This window comes from Populus trichocarpa, chromosome 1 (assembly GCF_000002775.5).
Source record: "Populus trichocarpa isolate Nisqually-1 chromosome 1, P.trichocarpa_v4.1, whole genome shotgun sequence".
Lineage (NCBI taxonomy): Eukaryota > Viridiplantae > Streptophyta > Magnoliopsida > Malpighiales > Salicaceae > Populus > Populus trichocarpa.
Window position 1 is genome coordinate 39,264,140 of NC_037285.2, and position 22,232 is coordinate 39,286,371.

At 32.3% G+C, this 22,232-nt stretch overlaps 1 protein-coding gene across 9 annotated transcripts in view; it reads right to left on the minus strand.

The window, feature by feature from the left end:
* Positions 1-7,957: 7,957 nt before the first annotated feature.
* LOC7485146 (glutamate receptor 2.7) overlaps positions 7,958-22,232 on the minus strand; it is an 83,313-nt gene continuing 69,038 nt past the window's right edge. For 4 of the 9 annotated variants that reach the window (XM_052445963.1, XM_052445936.1, XM_052445942.1 and 1 more), the window contains exons 3-6: positions 9,958-11,112; positions 9,502-9,808; positions 8,983-9,380; positions 7,958-8,499 (exon numbers count right to left, since the gene is read on the minus strand). In XM_052445963.1, coding sequence (XP_052301923.1) covers positions 8,125-8,499; positions 8,983-9,380; positions 9,502-9,808; positions 9,958-11,019 — 2,142 coding nt within the window. In that variant the 5' untranslated portion in view covers positions 11,020-11,112 and the 3' untranslated portion in view covers positions 7,958-8,124. Of the gene's footprint in view, positions 8,500-8,982; positions 9,381-9,501; positions 9,809-9,957; positions 11,211-11,298; positions 11,653-22,232 lie in introns of those variants that run through there. The other 5 variants (XM_052445934.1, XM_052445939.1, XM_052445946.1 and 2 more) reach the window with 3 other exon arrangements.

Consider the following 22,232-nt stretch of genomic DNA (forward strand, 5'->3'; position numbering starts at 1 on the left):
CTGCACAGGTTTACTCGATGTACCCCCTGATCCAAGATTTCCTCCCTTATTTCTGAACTGACCAAATTGTCCTCCTTTTCTCTTTTTTAGAAAAGGAGGTCTCCCTGTAAATGATGCAGGCTCCTTACGCTTTTTTGCTCCCATAGTACCTTGTCCATCACCTTCTCGCCGCCCTGCAGCTGCAACGACCTCTAGAGACTGAGCGGCCTCTATAAAATCCCTTATTGTTGGAAACTACAAAGCAGCCAATCCATCCTCAGCTCCTGTCGGAGTCCATCTTGAAGTCTCTCAATTCGATGTTGCTCAGTCAGTAAATAAACATAAGCAAACATAGAGAGGTCTTGAAACCGCCTCTCATATTCCAATACTGTCATATCTCCCTATGTAAGAGCCAAGAACTTCTGTTCCTTGATCTTTCGATGCTGACAGGAATAATATTGGTTCTGAAACTTTGTCCTGAAATCCCTCCATCTAAGCGTCTCAGCAGCCCGTCTCTCTTTAACAATATCCCATCATGTTTGGGCTCTGTCCGATAACAGCTGAGTAGCACAATCCACTATAAGCTCTGCTGGTACTGCTATCTGATCCATGACCTCTCTATCTTTCATAACCATCAGCCAGCTATCTCAGCATCCTCCTCTTCCATAAATGCCTCACAACCTAATTCCCTCAAACTCTTTACCCATCAAACTAAAATGACCACAGTATCCCTGATGACTACTCAGTGGTCCCGACATCTCTATCATCACTACACGAACTAACTGTGCAAAATAAGCTGGATCTGGATATGGTGGAGGTGCTGCTGGTGTTACTACAGGCGCTACTGTTGGTGGGGGCTGAGTCCCCTGCCCATCTCCATCAAATATCCCCCGCTCATCTCGGAGTCCTGATGACTCTCTCTGTCCAGATTGCACCGACACAGCTGGCATAAAATATGTTGTATCTACTAGAGGATCTCCCTGTAGTCCTCTATCTCCTGTCTCGACTAGACGCTCGTCTCTCGCTGGTGACGAGTCAGCCCTGGCTTCTTGCCGTGTACGTACCATCCTGAAACAATGTTATTATACATTAATAATGGACTCCTGAACCTTAACCTGGCTCTGATACCAAAATGTAACATCCTTAAATTATAATGTCATAAAATCTCAAACATTTCTTTACTAATGTCAAGTATTGAATAATATGTCTAAGATTATGAGATTTTTTTTTTGAAAATTTCAGCAGAGTTTCCTTTGATTTTTGATGTTACCAAGTTATCGACTAAACTTCATTCAATCACAATACTCAAATCTTCCACTTTGATCCAACCATCCTGGATCATTTCCCATCTCATTATACAATATTTCAGATAACCATACTTCGTTGTGCTTTCTCAACCTTACATCATCAACAAATAAAACATTAACTACAAACAAATATAAACTCAAAGGATTCATATTGAACTAATTATTATATTAACATGCATCCATCTTTTAAACATGCATGGTTATTACTAAGTATTCTTTTCAAATAATTTGCTAATATTAGTTCCTTACTCATACTTTCTAAATGTATAAATACCAAAAGCAAATATCTTTAGGATACATATAATACAAATTACATATAAAGCAAAAGATATTACATCCCACAAAATAAACAGATTTAAACACAAAGCTCATTTAACGCTCCGCATCACCTCGTGAAAAAACTGTATACATAACATTAATAAGAAATAAGAATGATAACACATTAAAAATGATAAAGCTATTATGTTCACAATTCTTCAAAATATCAAATTGTCTTTCATCACTAGCTATTATGTTCACAATTCTTCAAAATATCAAATTGTCTTTCATCACTAACTTACTACATATCAACATTAATAACCCATTCATAATTTATTAATCCTATACTTATAGGACCTCTGCAACCAACACTCATTGCTTAATTTTTAATTTGGTAATTCATAATTTTACCTCAAACCCGGCTAACCCTCTTCGATAGCCAACAATCAAACCGGTAATTCCATATGAATTACCCAACATCTGGCTATTCTCTTTTAATAGCCAATCTAACCGGTAATTCCATACGAATTACCCAACATTCCAATTATAATACCAACAAATTTCTTCTTCTACTTTTCCCATATCATTATGTCATAAACAACTCATAACTAATAATGAAATTTTGAATTTTAAAAGAAAGTGACGAATCACCTACCGTCTGCTCGTGATGGCCCAGCTCCTCCTACCTGATGCCCTGCTCCCGAAACAACTCCTGAATCAATCAAATTGCACTACATTATTAATCCATTATTATTTCTCCTACGTGTCTAAATTTGAAGCACGTAATATCTTTTATTTAATTGGGTTTTGCACCAAAATTTTCATTCATTTGTCACCTCATTTTCAACATATAGTTTAATCAATTTTCTTCTTTTAACTCACTTAAAGAATTCTACCATGAACTATTCCTACCATTTATTTATTCCTTCTTTTCACATTCTTATGATGTTTCTTCACTTGTTCATATTTTGAATACTTCAAATAAGATAAAGAACATCATTTCTCAAACATAAAACAATCAAAACCTCATTCCTTTATTTCCTCATCCTTGGTTACAAGTTCATTTCTTCAAACTTATTCAATTTCTTTCTTAATTACTACTTAACATTCATTATTTCTATACTATTCTATCTCAATTTCATCATGTTTACTACTTTTCTCAAAATCCTCAAATTCTCATAAGAACCCTAATTTAAAAAGTCAAGAATATAAGAAACTAAATCAAATTTAATTGTCATTGTTTGAATACTTACTCAAATAAACTCAAAAACACTTCATTCAAGTAAGAATCTTAATTTTTCATGCTTACCAATCTAAGTTCTCCCAACTTCTCTTCTCCTCCTAGTGTGGCCAGCCCTCCTCTCCTTTCTTATATCTTCCTTCACTTGATTCTTCCTCAATTTAATGTTCCAAGTCTTTCAATCTTACATGTTTCAAAGCTCTCTCACTTTTTCTTGTTTTTCGCTTGATTTCTAACGTTCTTCTCTTATTTTTTTTCTTTTCACATTTTGTTTCTGCCCAGTCAGTAGCTTATAATAGAAAAGGAGAGCTGACTTATTTTATTTTTAATGGCAAATAACCATTTTACCCTTAATGAGTCCTTTTGCTTCTATTTGACGGTACTTATTTTTTTGCTAGCACTACCGAGCTCCGTTCATCCTAAACTTTTAACCAGATTTTATACAATGTATTTTAAGATTTCTCATAAAAGTTTAGCTCAATCTGATGGTCGGATTGAAAATTACGTCCAACAATGTAAAACTAGTCAAATTATGATTTTTCGTCAACTTTTTGAATTTCTCTAAAAATTCTGAAATTTTAACCCAAGCTAAGGCATCATATTAGAAGGCTACACATAAAATTTCAGAATTTTCTGATAACCTGATCGAGAGTTACGAATTGTTTTTTTGTTTTACCTGAAACTAATCAATTTATGATTTTTCGCCCAGAGGTTTTATATATTTACTACATATGCCACAATCACTGATGTCATTATTCCATTGGTAATTTTACCGATGGAATGACAGAAGAAATGAATTCGTCGGTACATTTCTAGCGGAAATGTTTTTTGCGAGCATTTTCTATATATCTGTAAAACCATTGATTTTTTTTACTGACAGAATTAGCGACAGAACATGGAATTACCAATGAATGTTATGCCAACAAATGTAGTCCATTGGTGATTTAGTTGGTAAAATTTTTACCGACGGACCGGCAATCTTACACCGATGGATAATGTCTGTCGGTAAAACTGTTAAATGTTGTAGTGTCAGTATATACCAACGGATTGTTTCTGTCGGTATATACCGACGAAGTTAGTGATGGAAAAATTTCTGTCGATAAATTTCACTGCAAAATACCAAGAAAAAAACTTGTTGGTAATTCTATTTGTGTTTGTTGAATTTCTAGTAGTGATTAGCCTAAAACCTCAGACAAAATAAAAAATAAATTTGTATGCAAAAATTACCAAAGATCAAAGATTTGATAGAAATAACATGTGAAATATTAAAAGAGTGGAATTATTGTAAATAAAAGGAAAATCTTCCCTCTCTTTTTATAAGTGGCAGCCAACAGTTTCAAAAGGGAAGAAAGCTTGACTTTTGTTCTTCCTCTCCATCCCCTCTCTCATTTCTCTCAAATTGGATAGAATGAAGAGTTTGAACTAGATAATTTCTACCAAAAAAACTAAATCAAACTAATAAACCTTAGAGATAGAGAGATGTTGGGAGTTTAGGAGATAGAGAGAGAAATGTGACAAATTAGAAGAGAAATAAGGGATTTTTGGATTTTATTGCAAAAGACTCGTTAATTTGGGTCAATTAGTTGTGGTAAGAGATTTTGTTTCAATTAAATGCACTTGTCTTCTTGATTTTTGATGGGGGATTGCAAGTATCCAATTTTGAATTTTTAGGGTTTATGTAATTTTGAATGGAAATTCCAAATTATATAATTCATAGTTATTTAGGGTTGTGAAGATATGAATAAAGATTAAATTGAAGAAATTAAAAACCAATTATGGAAATTAAAACATGAAAGTGGCCGGCCATGGTTAGAAATTTTAGAGGATTTTGGAATTTGACTAAATCGAGTTAATTTTGATGTTTTAATGATGTTGGGGAATGCTTAAGATTGGTTTTGAATATTGTAATATTGATTGCTAAAAATTTAATTATTGTTGTTATATTTTGGAATTATGAAAGTGTAGAAATTGACAAAATTGGGTTGATTTTTGTATTTTATATGATGTTGTTATGATTGATCTTTATTTGTATGATGATGGAATTGTGTTTGATCATGATTGTAATTCGTGTGAAATAAAATGCATAGATATTGAGTTATATTTGTTAAATGTGGAAAGATGGAAGTTTGAAATTGGGTATGGAAATATTAGTTTGGTTGGATTTTGTAATTTTATGATAGAAATGATATATATTAGGAGGTCAATTTATATTTTTATTACCAACCATGTATTGTAAGCCAAGGGTAGCCAACCATGGTCAGGGAAAATTAGAGGATTACAAACTTTGAGCTTGGAATTGTATGAATTGGATATGATGATGTTAATTTGTATGTTTAAGTTTAATCATGGTCATTGTAATTAGGGAATCCATCTCTATTTATATGAGATGAGAGGGATATTTTTTTTTTAATGATACTAAATTTTAGTAGGGGTGATCATTTTCGGTTCGGTTCGGTTTTTAACTATAAAAAACAACCAAACTGATATTTTATTTTTTTGAAAAAAAAACCGAAACCGAATCGAAACCGAGTCAAACCGACCAGTTTCGGTTCAGTTCAGTTCGGTTCTTGATTTCAAAAAACCGAGAAAACCTATATGCTCATATTTCTTCTCGAACTCGCCAGTAAGATGCCTTTTCACAAATATTGTTTTCCCTGCATTGTGCAAACGAATTAAAAGCCAAAAATCAACACCACTGATTTCATCCCAAATCCAAAACTCTGCTATAAATCAAAACCCTAAATTTCTTGCAAAATAAACATGGTTTTTCCTATATTTTTCAAATACTCAAATGCTAAAAATCCAAACCCGATTTTTTAAAATCAAAACCCCAAATCTTCTTATACAGATAAATCTTATCTTCCCTGCATTTAAAAGAATACCCAGAAGCTGAAAAACAAAACCCATGTTTTTTTTATATAAAAAATATCAAAACCCAAACCCAAACAACATTAAAAACAACAGGAAACACATAACCTTAGTTTTACATGGATTAAATCAATCATATAAACTGTAATTAAGCGTCTTGCATGAAATTATTAAATGAAAAGAGGATACAAACTTCCATTACCAAGACAATAGACAACAAAGTTTTACAAAAGATTGAACTGGTCTTGTTTGAGAAACGAAACAAACTTATGCCTCATTTCCTGAGCCTTGTCACCATCGAGATCAAGCAAATGGAAGTAGTGGTCTTCCTTTTCATTCTCGACAAGTTCAATAGTTCCCTTCCATCCACTTCTTTTCAACTTCTCATAATAATTCTTAGCTGTAACAGTCAAATAGTCTTCCTCAGCTGCAAAGATCAACATCCTCTCGCACCCAAGCCTAGCAAGATCCTCTACACCCGGATTCATCCTAGGATTAAGAGGTGAGAAGGGGCTGCTTCTAAGTCTAGGGGGAGGGAGAGTAATTTTTTCTATTTATAGTGTCTTTTTTTTGAACCGGTTCGGTTCGGTCCGGGTTAACCGGTTCCTGCACTACAAAACCGAAAACCGAACCGAATCGGGATTTTTTCTAACTATTCTAATCGGTTTAATTGGTTTTTTTTCTTGGTTCGGTTTTTTCGGTTAATTTTTTTTTCAGTTTTCTCGTTTATTCGGTTTTCTGGTTTTTTTGCACACCCCTAAATTTTAACCCTTGATTCAACCTCAAAGGATCCCAACCGGTGGTCAAAGTGGCCATCATGGCCTAACAAAGTTACTGTTGAAGGGCTGGTCGATTTAGCCACTTTAAGGCGATCCCACAACCATTGTGGTGTTAATCAGCCATAACGGACTACACTATGGTGTAATCGGATGTTAGGCCATCGTTTGCGTACAAGTTTTGCCAAAATTTATAGAGAGATGAAACATTAAATACCTTGGGAAGGGAGCCCCCTAAGCAACCTTTTCGAGTGAAAACCTGAAGAAAAAGATGAATAGTTGACCCAAAACAACACCATTTTAGTCCTTCGATTTATGACTTCTCTCAATTACACTCCTGATTGTCATCAAACTTTCAATTTCACCCCTAATAAACTTCAATTTCTTTAGGTACTTGGTTTTAGATTTCTTCAATTTAACCCCTAATTGACCATTAAACTTTCAAACTTTCAAATCTCTTCAATTTCACCCTAGATTTTAGCCAATTGGGTGCCTAGAGTTTGGCGCCTTTTTCAAAATAATCTTTGGCCGTGAATTTCTTCAATCTAGCTCTTAATTGACCCTAAAATTTTGATTTTCTTGCAGTTTTACCTCTGATTTCAATCAATTGACTTGGTAAAAATTAAATTTGATTTCCTAAAATCTCAATCTACTTAATTAAGCCTAAATTGGGCTCCCAAACTTAATTTTTCACCAATTAAGTCCCTAATAAAATTAATTTAACCCATTTAAAGTATAATTACATCCTTGTACCTAATTAAACCCTTCAATTGTACCTAAATTAATTCTTAAACATAATTAAACTTTAATTTGGCCCATGATTAAATCAAGTTGGCCTATTAAAAATCTAATTATGTTCTTACGCTTAATTTTTATGTAGATTCGTCCAATAATCATGTAACTTGACCTTAAATTTCCATTGTCTTTCTAGCTTTGGGTAAAATGGGATACAATTAGGCTCTCGATTCCATCCAAAATTGCAACTTGATTTTTTTTATAAGTGAAATCTCCTCCTAGCTTGTTTTTGCTAAAATATCAGTCTTTATTTTATTTTTTGATTTTTTATTTTGGAAAAAAAATAAATTTATAAAATAACTCAAAAATAGGTTATGACAATAATAATATCACATGTAATCTATAGGACCGCAAAAAGTCATGAAAGAGGTTAATATGATATAGTTTTCATTTCAGGAGGAAAACTTTTAGATAAGGTTCTTTGAGCTAACTAGCATATGCACAATATGAAAAACGCAATAGATACAAGGATTTGTGCTTAATTTAACTTTTAGCATGATAGTGATTGGGTTTGATTTTGTATGCACAATTTGATGAAATCTCAATTGTGAAAGTTTTAGGTTTTTTTTTATAAAAAAATTATAATATTATTTTGATGACAATGTTGTAATATTTATATAAATATTTTTTAGTTATTAATTAAAATATAATGGTAATTCTGTAAATAATCTAAATTTGTTTTTCTGTTTTTTTTACACAATGTAAAATAGAAGCAAAGAGAATTGAAAAGAAAATAGAGGGAAAGTGAAAATCACAAAATTAAAATGATAATCACGATAATTATCCCTTTAGCAAATTTGTATTCTATTCACATGCAACATGTACAGTAATGTATAAATCTGCATAGCTTCATCAATTTTGTTAGATTTCTCCTCACAACAACGGCTTTCTATGGCTAAATTCAAGCCAGCGAGACTGGAGCCTCTGGAAAAGCTTTTGGAGGAATTTCTACGTTGGCAACTCTTCTACTAGTGACTTGCCTCCTCGAAGAGAGCCACCGTTTCAGTACAGCTGAGATAATTCCCCACATGTTTTTAAGCCTCAACAAATTAGGGCGACAGACGTATATGACGAAGGCAATTGTTGTTGTGCCTCCAGTTATGAAGAAAAGTACTCGGAAGCCACTGGGACCAAGGCTGGAACTATCACTTGGCATCTCCGGGCATTTTTGTGGGGAAATCCATGTCTTCTCTAGTTCTTGTAGCGTTCCATTTTCTGATATTTTCAGTAGAGCCTCATTCACGCTAGCAAGTAATGGAGATCCGCGCGGAAACGCCTGGTAAACAAATTAACCATGTAAAAATTTAATCACTCCTTAAGTTCATGTGTAATTCACACACACACACACACACACACACACACACACACATATATATTTATATATATATGGACGTGTTTATATTTCGAAGCAAATAAGCCTAAGATTAGGCATGCGTCTTTTACCATACCTACTAATTTATTCAACTTATATTTAATGATTCATTGAACCTATCTATGTGATCTCTCTCCTACTAATTTTGTTCAAAATCAAAGATTTCATTGTTAGTTTCCTTTGGTCAAACTTAACACCTTGTAACTTGTGGTCCAACCTACCTACAAAGTCAACAAAAAGCCTCTGGACCTAACACAAATTTTACAAGAACTAATCCTACATGCATAGTTTGGTTTGGCCCGTAAGAATGTAAATTAGCAATAGTAATTTCAGGAAAATTATTAATGAATGGAAAAGGTGAATAAATATATGAGCGCGAGATCTTACAAATCCAAACCCTCCAATTTTGTACGTTGGTCCAATTTGGATGAAGCTATTGCAGTATTTTGCAAGGAATATCTTGGCATAGGGAGTTCCAAGAAAGGCAGCAGAGATATTCTTGTCCTTGAAGCCTTCAAAATAATTTTCTGCTGACCGAAAATGCTTCAAGTTTTGGCTCTTGAATTTTAAAACTTCCGCCAAATATCTTTCCATATAGGAACCTGTACAATATCCAACCATTGCATTGCTATTTAATAGTTCTTCAACGCTTGGTATAATGGGTTCAAGCCTCTGAACAGTTAGCATGCTTGTGAGGTTGGCTGTGTACGTCTGGGTGATGATTAGAGCCACAAACAGCCACACCACCCCTGACATCCTTGATAGATTGCTATGAAGCTTTGGCCCTAAATCAAATCGTTGTCAGCAAGATATTGTCAATTAATTGCTTGTTAAAGGATTAGTTATAAATTTTCAAAAGTTCAAATCGAAGAAGGAAATTTATTGGAACTAAAAACTTTAATTTACCATTCAAGGAGAAAAGAGTGTTGAAGGATAACCAAATCATGATCCCAATTTGATTTGGGATGGAGCCTTGTAGTTCATCACAATGCTCTCGTTCTATCCACCAAACAACAAAACCATTGTAGACTGTAATCACTGAGATTAAAACCCACATGGTTGTGGTGAATGGTTTAACGAATGACCATGCTTTACTGCTCGAACGAGCCGGGACGATCAACACCAATCCTGTTTCAGTATATGGATTGGTGAATTCTGCATATTGGTATCTGCTTGAAACTATTTCCACATCACCAACTACTGCGTCAAAGTTCTGGTGTTGTGGGCAAAAAGTCCAAGTACAACAAAGTATGATTAGTCTAAAGTATATATATATATATATTTTTTTCAGAATATGCGTGCATGCATGATCAATTAATGAAAATTTAATTAATCATTTCACTCTATCAAGCTGCCTCTTACCTTTAGATGAATTTGCTCTACAAGTTTATCGTAACTTCCATTGAAGTATTGGAACTCGTATAGCGGAAAGGATGGCATGCTTGCTGCAGTTGCTTTGAAGACCTCGATTGAAAAACCAGAGAAGTTCGTTCCCAAGCGATCATCACTTTCCACTTTCACATATTCTTCATAGCCTGAAATGGAAGGCACTCCGATTCGCAATCGCTTAGCACTTGTCAGTGCAGTCCATCCTCTTGGAGTATACCTAGGGCCCCCTGGCCAATACACTTGCCCCAAACCAATCATCGACGTGTTATAACTAGAATTTTCATGGATGTTCTCCGAGAATCCCAATCCATTGGACCAATACCCGAGTTCATTGTAACCCGTTCCTATTACATTCACGATCTCAAATATTTCTGCTGCAGCAACATTCTGGTTTTTGAATTTAACTTTACCTGATAAACCATGAAAGTCTGCGTCCAAAATGTTTTCCAACAACTCTTTCCCTCCCCTTTTACTTCCGGTCTTAATTAATCCAAGAGCTATTGTCCTCATAGCATCATAGACTTGCACGGCGTAAATCCCAGGCTCTTTCTTTTCTTCTCGGGGATATTTTCTGCTAAAACGTGTACTAAATCTTTGATTAAAAGTCTCGAAATGCCGTCCCATTTTAGGGAAGTAACTCCGGACTCCTAGAATTCCTTGCATTGAGGATATTACAGAGGCATTGATGGAATGGACAAGGCTTGTAATGGGATCTGTTGTGATCCATACAAAGTCCTTTTTCATCATTTCCATTTTGTTTGCCATTTCAAATAACCGCACAGCCAATTTGAAGGACAAATGAACAACAAAGACTCTACAGTACTGCTTACTTTTGATATTCTCAAGCTCTTTAGACATTGAATCAGAAGAAGCAAAAGGAGAGAAGGCTACAAATTGGCTTACTTCTGAATTAACTTCTCTAAGGGCATCATGTAGATGTGGTATGACTCCCCTTGCTGAAGAATCTGTATCTTCATATATCACAGTGACCTGATGCCAGTTCCATGATTGCACAATAGCAGCTACAGCTTTCATTTGAGCACGCTTATCAGGTGAAGCTTGAAGTAGAGAAGGCCATCGTTCAGTTGCCCATTCTGGAGCTGTGTCAGCAAAAGAAAGAATTGGAACCTGTGTTTCTCTGGCAATCTCAGCAACTAATGGCACCTCTTCCCATGTCTGTGGTCCTATAATGGCTTGTACTTGTCGTGTGTCGATAAGATCCTTAGCTGTATAAGCAAAGCACAGATGTGAGCTTGGATTTATCTTAATTTAAGGCAAAGGATACTTATTTCAAAAGCAACACGTATAGTTTACCTTCAAGAGCTGCATGGATGGTATCCTTTTGAGAGTCCTTTATAGGAAAAACTGTTTGATTTCCGAAGCCATAGAAATCCTCCTTTGCAACTTCCATCGCTACTATTTCTTCTTTGCCAATACGGGAACTTGTATCCACAATAGCTCCTATTCCAGTACTTCCTTTGAAAATAGCCTGTGTCTTGGTGCTTTGATCGGCTCCTGTACCGGATGTCAAGAGCAAAATTAGAGCGAACAACGAGAAGGCGTGAGGCAAAGTACCCATTGTATTCTTAACGAAATAACAAAGTACTAGAGCTGATTCTCTTCCTCCATACTTGTTAGCCTAGAGATCTCAATTTATAATTTACTTCGTCAACTTTCAACCTTAAGATTTTTCTCCTTTATTCAAGGGTTATAATTTGGACTATATTTCTCATCCATTTTCTGTATCATTTCAATAAATATTGTGTGCAAGTATATCCTACTATTTTTTGTCGCCGATTTTTGACACCGTACGAAACAGCATTTTAAAAATAGAACTTTTATATATATATATATATATATATATATATATAAAACAAGGTGATCAATGGGACACGCAAAATTTAAATTCGAAACCCTTGGTTCAAATCCCCACAGCTACAAATTTCACTAGAGTGTTATTTGGCTATCTACATGTCAACTAAGATTAATTTCAAGGAATTGACATGAAAAGGGTTATTTTCGGTTGATTTACAAGCTAAATGAGAATACCCTTGATCCTCTACGATAATAAAAAAGAAGAAGATTATGAGTAACTAATTAGTAAAAAAGTTAAAAATATATTAAAATAATTTTTTTATTTTTTAAAATTTATTTTTAATATAAACACATTGAAACAATTTAAAAATTTAAAAATATAAAATTAATTTGAAGTTATTTTTTGTAATGCTAATTACTTAATATTATTTGGTGTTTGGTATTAAGTAATTAACATGCCAGTTGACCGCTATGTGAAATACCTGCACCTTAAGTTGTTTTTAATTTTTGTTATGCTTAGATTTAAGTTAATATATACTTCCCACCCCTTGATCAATAAATTAGGGTTGACTCGAAATTTCAAGGTTTTTCATGTTTTAAATAAAGAAAATTCAATAATAGTTATGCGATGACCATTTATACAAGTTTTTTTTATTAGGAGCTTCACACATGTATTATTCATTCATTTACTTAATATTTTTACTATTTTTTTCATGAATTGATTAAGTAGTTAATAATTAGAGAATAAAATTACTATATTTTGTGAACGGTTAAAAGACCGTCCTTAAATTTTTTTTAATAATTTTCTTACAAGAATAGTTAAATTTTAATTAAAATAATATTCTTTTAGGATGTGAGATTTATAAAGGGAGCTATTATTAATATTACCATTATATTTTTTATGAATTCTTTTACAACGAGTTTTCTATCATTATATGTGAGAATATATTTGATGGATCAATGTATTTAATACTAAAATCTTTTTCACAAAAGCCTGTAAACAGAAGGACCAAGAGAAATGAGAAGCTCAGCAAAGGCCAAGGCCTATGAAAAAGGTCTGGCAACGATAACACCCTCCTTTTTTTAGGGCTAGACTACATGTCCAAACAGTTGTGGGTCTCGCATCTTGTCAGACCCAACTTCTTTGACGTCGGCTACGCGTCAGGTTCAAGTGCATATAGGTCTGACACCTTCCCAAACTCAATTTATTTAGACTTGACTACATGCTAGGCTCAAGCATCTGTGGGTCTGGTATCTTGTTAGACCCAACCTTATGGGGCTCAGCTACACGCTAGACCCAAGCGTCTGTGGGTTCGGTACTTTACTAGATCTAACTCATTTGAGCTTGGTTACCTACTAGGCCCAACCACCTGTGGATTCAACATCTTACTAGACCTAAATACCTTTTGGGCCTAGGTAATTTTTTCTTCAGATACAAGCACCCAAAGTGGAAATCTAGGGTCATAATCTCCGTACTCCCTAGCCAGCCAAAATGTCCTCTGAAGACGATCCCTACGTCAAATTAATATGAGTGTTGATTTCGACATTAATATTGTGTACAGATTAACATACGACCATCTTCCATAAGCACGTGACACTTTTAACATTAATGTCATGTAAAGAGACACTTACAATCAATATTAATGTTGATTGTAAGGGTCTTCCTCCCACTTAGATGAAGAAAGAAAATACTTACAACCCTTCAAGGAGAAAAGGAAAAAGGTTATAAATACGCTCTGAACAACTCAAGAAAATGGTTTATGATCTTTTACTCTCCTACAATTAATTCTTAACATTTATCACATACTAAGAACAAATACTCTTGTTTTTAGAATAGAATTTACATTTACTACAACTCTTCATAAAAGTCACTAATTAATCATCAGAGGATCCCAAAAAATCCACAAAGGAACTGTTTTGTCGGAAATCCAGTCTGTGCCATCAACCCCTAGAAACCTCATCTATGAAGAATAGAAAATTGACATGAATACGTGATCATCCATCATCCAAGTGCCGCAAAATATATTTTCTCTAGCATTCAGGATTCTGGAGAATCATCAATATTATAGGAATAGTTTTTAATCTCACAATTTGTTCGAGAAAAGAAAATATGAGAAAAAAAAGGATGAATGTGGAAAAAGTAATTTTTGTTTATTTGGATGGTGAAAAAAAGTGCTTTAAAGGAAGTAAGAAAAAATTTTGTTTTGAAAAATATATGGGGTGCTCGATTTTATTGTTGATTAAACGAGGATATTGGAGCAACATTTTTATTAGTATTTTGGGTTAATTAAAATACTACCCCTCACCAATCACAAACATCAATTTTACACTAAACTTATGTAAGAGTTTCAATCCTATCCTTTCTTACACTCTTCATCCAATTCTATTAACAAAATCCATTAATAATACATGTAGCAACTCCAAAAAATTTCATTAATCAAGTTTAATATTTAAAACTTTATGAAGAAAAGAAAGACTTTCAAATTAAATTGCTTTTTTTTAGCGAAAATAAAATCTTATTTAAACTTAAAATTAAAATTAAAATAGAAGTTATGAAAACTAAAATAAAAGAAAAATTAAATTTCATATAAAGTCAAAATAAAAAAACTAAAAAATTGAAATTTTTGGGTTTCAATTTTTTTTTACTATAATTTTGTTTATATCTTCTTTTAAATTATAAATTTAATATGTCTTTAAATTCTGTAGTTAATTAGATCACATTTAAGGGATAACTGATTGATGCAATTACTAAAGGTATTTTGTTGTTAACCCTAATATTTTCCATTTCTTCTCTTTTATTCTCATCTCCAACCAAGATAAGAAAAATTTCTCCATTTTTAGTCCTTTCATCTCTTCCATATATATACAAGGAAGGAAACCATCCAAGTTATTTCGATGAATAAAAGAGACAAGATCCTATGTCTGAGGGGACAATCTACGATTGCTACTTCTACATATGAGACAACAAGAAGTAAAACTTGTAATGCCTGCCATGGAATCGCATATATACATGTCAAAGGTCCAATGGCGGCTATGAGATTTATTCATGTACGTATTGTAGGTCCAACTTTCTCGATTCTTAGGCTGTCAATGGTTTTTTTCTCTTTCTAAATTTATCAGAAAATTATTCCTTGAATATATAGAGGAAGATGGAATTAATTTCATTGCCGCTGATCGTTGATATCCTAATGGAAAGTGCACAGGGATTTTCGTGGTTTTATTGCACAACATATTTGTCACGATTACGAGGTCCGATACTCAAATCCAAAAGCACAGTGCAAGTGGGAAGGCCGATAGGATGCACACTTAATTGTATTTAACTTGTGTGAAGAGGCCATACAAAGTAAAGACGAGGATTTTTCTGTGTGGGGCTGCTTGCCATGCATGTGAGACAAAATACATGGTTGAAGAAGTTCATTTGTCAGCTAAGAAAAAACCCTTCGATAATTTCCTCGTAATTACTCGCCAGATTTCTTCGCAAGCCGAGTTCTTGGAAATTAATGCTTCAGCACATCTATAGTCCTTGGAAATACGTGTCGGTGTACAAGACTGAATCTGCACGCATCGAGTCTTGAAACGCTTCAAGTTCTTCAGAAAAGAGAATCACGACTCTAGTATATGTCCAGTTACGTTTTTCCAAGCTTGACTATTTAATGTAAAACATTTTAAATTATATAAATTTATCCCTTTTTAATTAATCTCATGAACAATTTTAATTACCTCCCATTGAAGTTTAAATCATTTCAAACACGGGATTGTATGTTTGTATATTAATCTAATTAACATAGTTATTTGGCATACAATTCTTTTTATTCATATTATTAATCTTGTGATATTTAAAATGAAATAAATGATCAGGAATCCCATACCCGTGAAAAATCCTTGAATTAAATAGGTGTTTCATGATCATCTAAGACTCATCTAAGATTTGTATACAAAAATATTAACGATATGAAATATTTCCTTCTCAACTCAAAACACATTTTGTATTGCACCTCTCATCCAAATATATGTATTTGCCTATTGATATATATATTGGTTGAAATAATGTTTTTAATATATAATAATAGAAAAAAAAATCAATATAGAATATGTGGATATAAAATTTTTTATAATCTCCATGTATATTCAATTTATAATTTATAATTTCTGTTGAACTTTTTAAAAGAAATATCAAATAATTTCAAATTTTATCAATAAAGAACTTAATTGAAAAAACAATAAGGACGTAAACAATATATAATTAAACTACTATACTATCATAGTCTCTTAAACAATTTAAGATATTTTGATTAAGATTCAACCAGTATTTATATAAAACAATATATTTCATTAAAAACAGTAATTATTCACTATTAAATTCACAATAGTGGTCAACAATTGAGTATAACAAGAACATATACAGCTAGGAAGGATACACGTGAATAAAGAATACAAATTATATTAGAATTAAGATTGTACTGTCTTTATTTGTCATGGACAATTTATATAGAATTAAATTTTAAATTCATGTGAAATTCTATTTTTATAAAATTATAAATAAATCATCTAGTAGCTGGAATATGGTAATTAGCCCCATATATAAAACTTATTCACAAGTTTTATGCAATTTACAAGCTTTTTTTTATCACTTTCTTGTAATTTATTTTTTAAAGTTTTTTTTATTTAATTTTTTTTATTTACTTAGCATTTTTACCTATCTTTCTTTCTCTTAACCTATTAAAATTAAGTTAAAAATTTCACTCTTTGGTTGATTTGTGAATCTGCTACTTGGCTTAACTCGGGATTAAATTTTTAATTATAGGTATTTTTTTGTTGGGAGGAAGAAATGAATGACGGGTAACATTAATTAAATAACCAATGTCAAGAAATGATTAATTGACATGTTCCTGAGGACTAATTTGTTAGATTAATAACAAAGTAGTTACGATGTCAAAAAATTAAATGAGAAAAACATGGTTATAATGATTGCTGATCAGTGAGTCCATGTAATTAACAGAGGCCCTTAAACACAGTGGCCAATGGAGTAGTCTTCATCAGATGTGTAGAGGATGCTTTTCATCATTTAATTCTCCACTTTTGGATCTATAGATGAGTTGTACAACTCTATTCATTCTCTTCTTATGAGAAAATTGTTAGTTCATACCATATCTAATTGAACCAATTTTATAAATACAAATTAAGTGTTATTGAACAAATTACTAATATAGGAGCAATTTTTAATAATTGAGACATATGATAGATTATGCCCCAACTTTTGGGTTTATATACATCTGAGAATGTCTTAGGTTGCAGTATAGTGTGGTTTCTAGACAGTATTGAATTGATACTCTCCAGTACAGTTTATTCCAAATGCAGCATGTTCATGTGATACACAATACCAGAATTCATAGTTTTTCCTACGGATCAAATCCGTCGGTGTGAGGTTTTATTGTTTCAGTGGTGCCAGGTTTCCAAACATCCTGATTGAAAACTACATATCGATGCATGATTTACAAGATTTAAGATTAATGTTAACTTAAAAATTATACTATCATTAATGTTAATTCCTTTAAGATTTAAGATTGGAAACCACATGTTGATGCATGGTTTCCAAACATCCTGATTTAAATTATTGATTTATTTTTTTATAAATGTTTAATGCAAGGTTAAATTTGAGTGGGATATAGCTAATGATAATGTTGTAATGAGAGTTTGGGAGAATCACGCTGCAATAAGGTAACATAAAAAATAATACGATAATTTTTTTCTTAATTTTAAATATTAAAATTTCATTTGTGATTATCCAATATAGAATACATTTGTATCAGGTAAATTGCGTGATTTTTTATATGATGCGTAAAAAGGATCTAAAAATTATGCTTGAGAAAACACTATATCAGGCTTGAATGACGTGACAATTTAGAAAGGATTTCAAGCCGCCATACATCTTGAAAAATATATGGGCGGAATATATTTAGCACGTGATGTCCGAGCATTTCGCATAACACTCACAATCCAGTGTAGGGAACCGGAGCAGGCAAATTCATGGTTTAGTTACCACGCACACTAGCAGCTTTGTTATGTTTGTTTTGCATGTGAAGTGAATGGTAAGATTAATTTTAATCACATCTATCTTTAATTATTTTGTTTTTATTTATAAATATATTTAACTCGCAATATTTTTTTCTTACAGGCTACGACTCTTAAACGTGAGCCAAAACCAATTGAGCTTTTTGTGGAGACGCATATGTGTAAAGAGGACTGTCAAAAAGGGGTACAACAATGCGTCGACAACCATGCCCAATACTTTATGATATGTTCATTCAACCATTTTCTTTCATAAATTATTATTTTCTTGAATTGAATTTGATGATTTTATTTTTTATTTCCATGAGACATATAACAACTAGTTAAAGGAGAGATACGGGGATGATCGTTTTATTTGGATAGAGGCAGGATCGTCTGGTGGACCCGATAGAAATCAGGTGTACGGACTCTCCAACACTAAGACCAAGAACTTGCAGACAACCCATAGTGTTTCAACCGTTGAGAGCTTGCAATCGATACCGAATACGCAATCTCTAGAGTTCACGACCTTGTTACGATAAGGAGTGCAAGAACATTACGGCCTATCTAAATGAAAATTATGAACAACTCTCTGTGGAATATTAAGAACTTCGATCAATGGTCATGGATATTAGATCATAGATGAGTGGTACATGAGCACCCTTTTTTTTGCTCTATGGTCCTAGAACGACTAGCCTTCTTCTCATCCTCCAGTGCCGCCTTAGTTCTAGTTTCATTGTCTTTGAAAATATAAATTTGTAATAAATATTTAGCTTTTATGTTAAGATAATTTATTTTTACATACTTGAATTTTATACAATTTTAATTTTTTTAGTTATTTTCTTTTTTTGTTCAATAGATTTTGTTTAATTATTACGGACGGAGTTACCGACGGACTCATATTCCAAAGAGTTGGAAAACTATTACTACATATGCCACTTCAACTGTTACATCACCGATGTAATTATTCCGTCGGTATTTTATAGAGGGTTGAAATAAAATTACTCCAAATGCCACTGTCAATCATCAATGAAATAATTCTATCGGTATATTTTAGTGAGTAATGTTTTTTTTTTTTTGCGCGCATTGTCTGTCTATAAAACCATCGGGTTTTTTTAATCAATGAACATGCCGGCAGAAAATAAATTACTGATAGACGGTTTTCATCCGCGAATCAGTTGGTAAAATACTTGCCGACAAAAAGGTAAAGTAAATACCAAAAGAATATTTCATCGATATAACTGTTAAATACAGTAATGGCGCTATTGTTGGCCTCTATAATGATCTAATATACAGTCAACCAATATCAATTAAAAAATTATCATAAATAAATTGATAAAAGGATAGAGAAAACAAATAAAAATCATCAAATCCCTTCTCAGAGTCTAGTTTGTTTTCCAAATGGCCAATTTAAAAATTACATTGGCCAAAAAGACAGTCTATGGCCAAATTATCAGGAATTTTATGGCCAAAAAGACAAAAAAATCACCCAACATATCAATGATTTTTTCAAAATAAAAGATATTTTCCCCCCCATAAAATACAACCTACACAAAACAAAATTTTAATTCACAAAGTAAATAGCTTACCATGCTAAATCATATGATCTCAAATTGTTTTGATCGTCCTCTTTGACACATCTATTCTCATGAGCGTTAATAAAAGACAACACAAAACTTTCTTTATTTTTCCTTTTCTTTCTTGCTTATGCAATTGAAGCTCCTCCACACTGGCAACATGATTTATTGGCATTTATATTCAAAATCTAAAAAATAATCAAACAAGTAGTAATCAAACCCATTCTCTTGTTATTTTTCTCTAGCTTTTCCTTCTCGTATTCTTTAAAATTTGTTTCAATCTTGACCATTTGCATAAACAAACACATCATCACACCAACATTGATCACTTATCATAATTTGTCACCAACATTAAAATAAAAAGTAATTAACTTTGTTACCTCCTTTCCATATTGTTCTCTTTTAAACAATCCTATAGTTTCATGTTTAGATGCAGTCTCCAAAATCTATGTAAACCTCGTGTTATATAGCATAATTCACAATTAAAAAAAATATATATCTAGTTGTAGAAATACTTGGTTAATTAGCCTAAAACCTCAGACAAAATAAAAATAAATTTGTATGCGAAAATTACCAAAAATCAAAGATTTAATAGAAATAGCATATGAAATATTAAAGGAGTGGAATTATTGTAAATAAAAGGAAAATCTTCCCTCTCTTTTTATAATTGGCAGCCAACAGTTTCAAAAGGAAAGAAAGCTTGATTTTTGTTCTTCCTCTCCATCCTCTCTGTCATTTCTCTCAAATTGGATAGAATGAAGAGTTTGAACTAGGTAATTTCTACCTTAAAAAACTAAATCAAACTAATAAACCTTAGAGACAGAGAGATGTTGGGAGTTTAAGGGATAGAGAGAGAAATGTGACAAATGAAAGAGAAATAAGGAATTTTTGGATTTTATTGCAAAAGACTCGTTAATTTGGGTTAATTAGTTATGGCAAGAGATTTTGTTTCAATTAAATGCAATTGTCTTCTTGATTATTGATGATGGGGGATTGAAAATATCTAATTTTGAATTTTTAGGGTTTATGTAATTTTAAATGGAAATTTCAAATTATATAATTCATAGTTATTTAGGGTTGTGAAGACATGAATAAAGATTAAATTGAAGAAATTAAAAACCAATTATGGAAATTAAAACATGAAAGTGGCCACCATGGTTAGAAGTTTTGGAGGATTTGGGAATTTGACTAAATTGAGTTAGTTTTGATGTTAATGATATTGGGGAATGCTTAAGATTTATTTTGAATATTATAATATTAATTGCTAAAAATTTAGTTATTGTTGTTATATTTTGGAATTATATATGAAAGTGTAGAAATTTGACTAAATTGGATTGATTTTTTTTTATTTTAAATGATGTTATGATTGATCTTTATTTGTATGATGATGGAATTGTGTTTGATCATGATTGTGATTCATGTGAAATAAAATGCATAGATATTAAGTTATTTGTTAAATGTAGAAAGATAGAAATCTGAATTTGGGTATGGAAATATTAGTTTGGTTGAATTTTTGTGATTTTATGATAGAAATGATATGTATTAGGAGGGCAATTTATATTTTTATTACTAACCATAATGGATTCTAAGCCAAGGGCAACCAATTATGGTTAGGGAAAATTAGAGGATTTTAAAGTATGAATTGGATATGATAATGTTAATTTGTATGTTTAAGAGTAATCATGATCATTATAATTAGGGAATCCACCTTTATTATAGGTGATGGAAGATGGATATTTTGTCTTTAATGATACCAAATTATAGCTCTTGATTCAAACCTGAAGGATCTTAATAAAATTAATTTGACTCATTTAAAATATAATTAAGTCCTTGTACTTAATTAAATCTTTCAATTGTACCCAAATTAATTCTTAAACATAATTACACTTTAATTTCGCCCATGATTAAATCAAGTTGGCCTTTTAAAAATCTAATTATGTCCTTAAGCTTAATTTTTATGTAGATTTATCCAATAATCATGTAATTTGACCTTAAATTTCCATTGTCTCTCCAGTTTTGGGTAAAACGGGATAGAATTAGGTTTCCGATTCTATCTAAAATTATAACTTGATTTTTTCTACATGTGAAATCTTCCTAGCTTGCTTTTGCTAAAATGCCAGTTTTTATATATTTTAGTTTTTTATTTTGAAAAGAAAAAAGATGAATTTGTAAAATAACCTTGTCATAACCCAATTTTTTACTCTTTTATTTTATTTTATTTTGTAAAAATAATAAAAAAATGAAATAAATGAAGAATAAATTGAAATTTGGATCAAGACAACATAAATTAAAAGTTTGAGGACATAACTGGACTTGAAATTAGTTTAATTAATGATCAGAGGCTTAATTGAAGAAATACCAAAGGTTGGGGACGATTCAGGTTAAAATTGCAAGAAATTAAAGTTCAAGGATCATTTTGTGAATGGTGCTAAAATGCAGGGTTCCAATTATAATTTACCTGGGGGATTGATTACAAAATTTCAGAACTTCAGTGACCAAATCTTAAATAGTCACTGCAGAGTAGAAAATGATGGCGTGTCATAAAACTGTTTATCGCCTTCTACCTCATCCCAGGAATCGGTTTTGCAAGGAATGTACAGCTGCCCATTATCCTCCACAACGCCCTCTCCGGAGGCCACGATATCGTGGCTAACAGTCCTGACTCTTTTCAAAGACAGGAGCGAACGTGCCCCATTATCTTGAGGCACGAACGCTCGAACAGAGGCCATTCTCTTGCTTTATAAAAGCCAGAAAAGGCCACGAACCAGGGGGTGGACAGACAGACTAAAAAAAAAGGGACAGAGGATA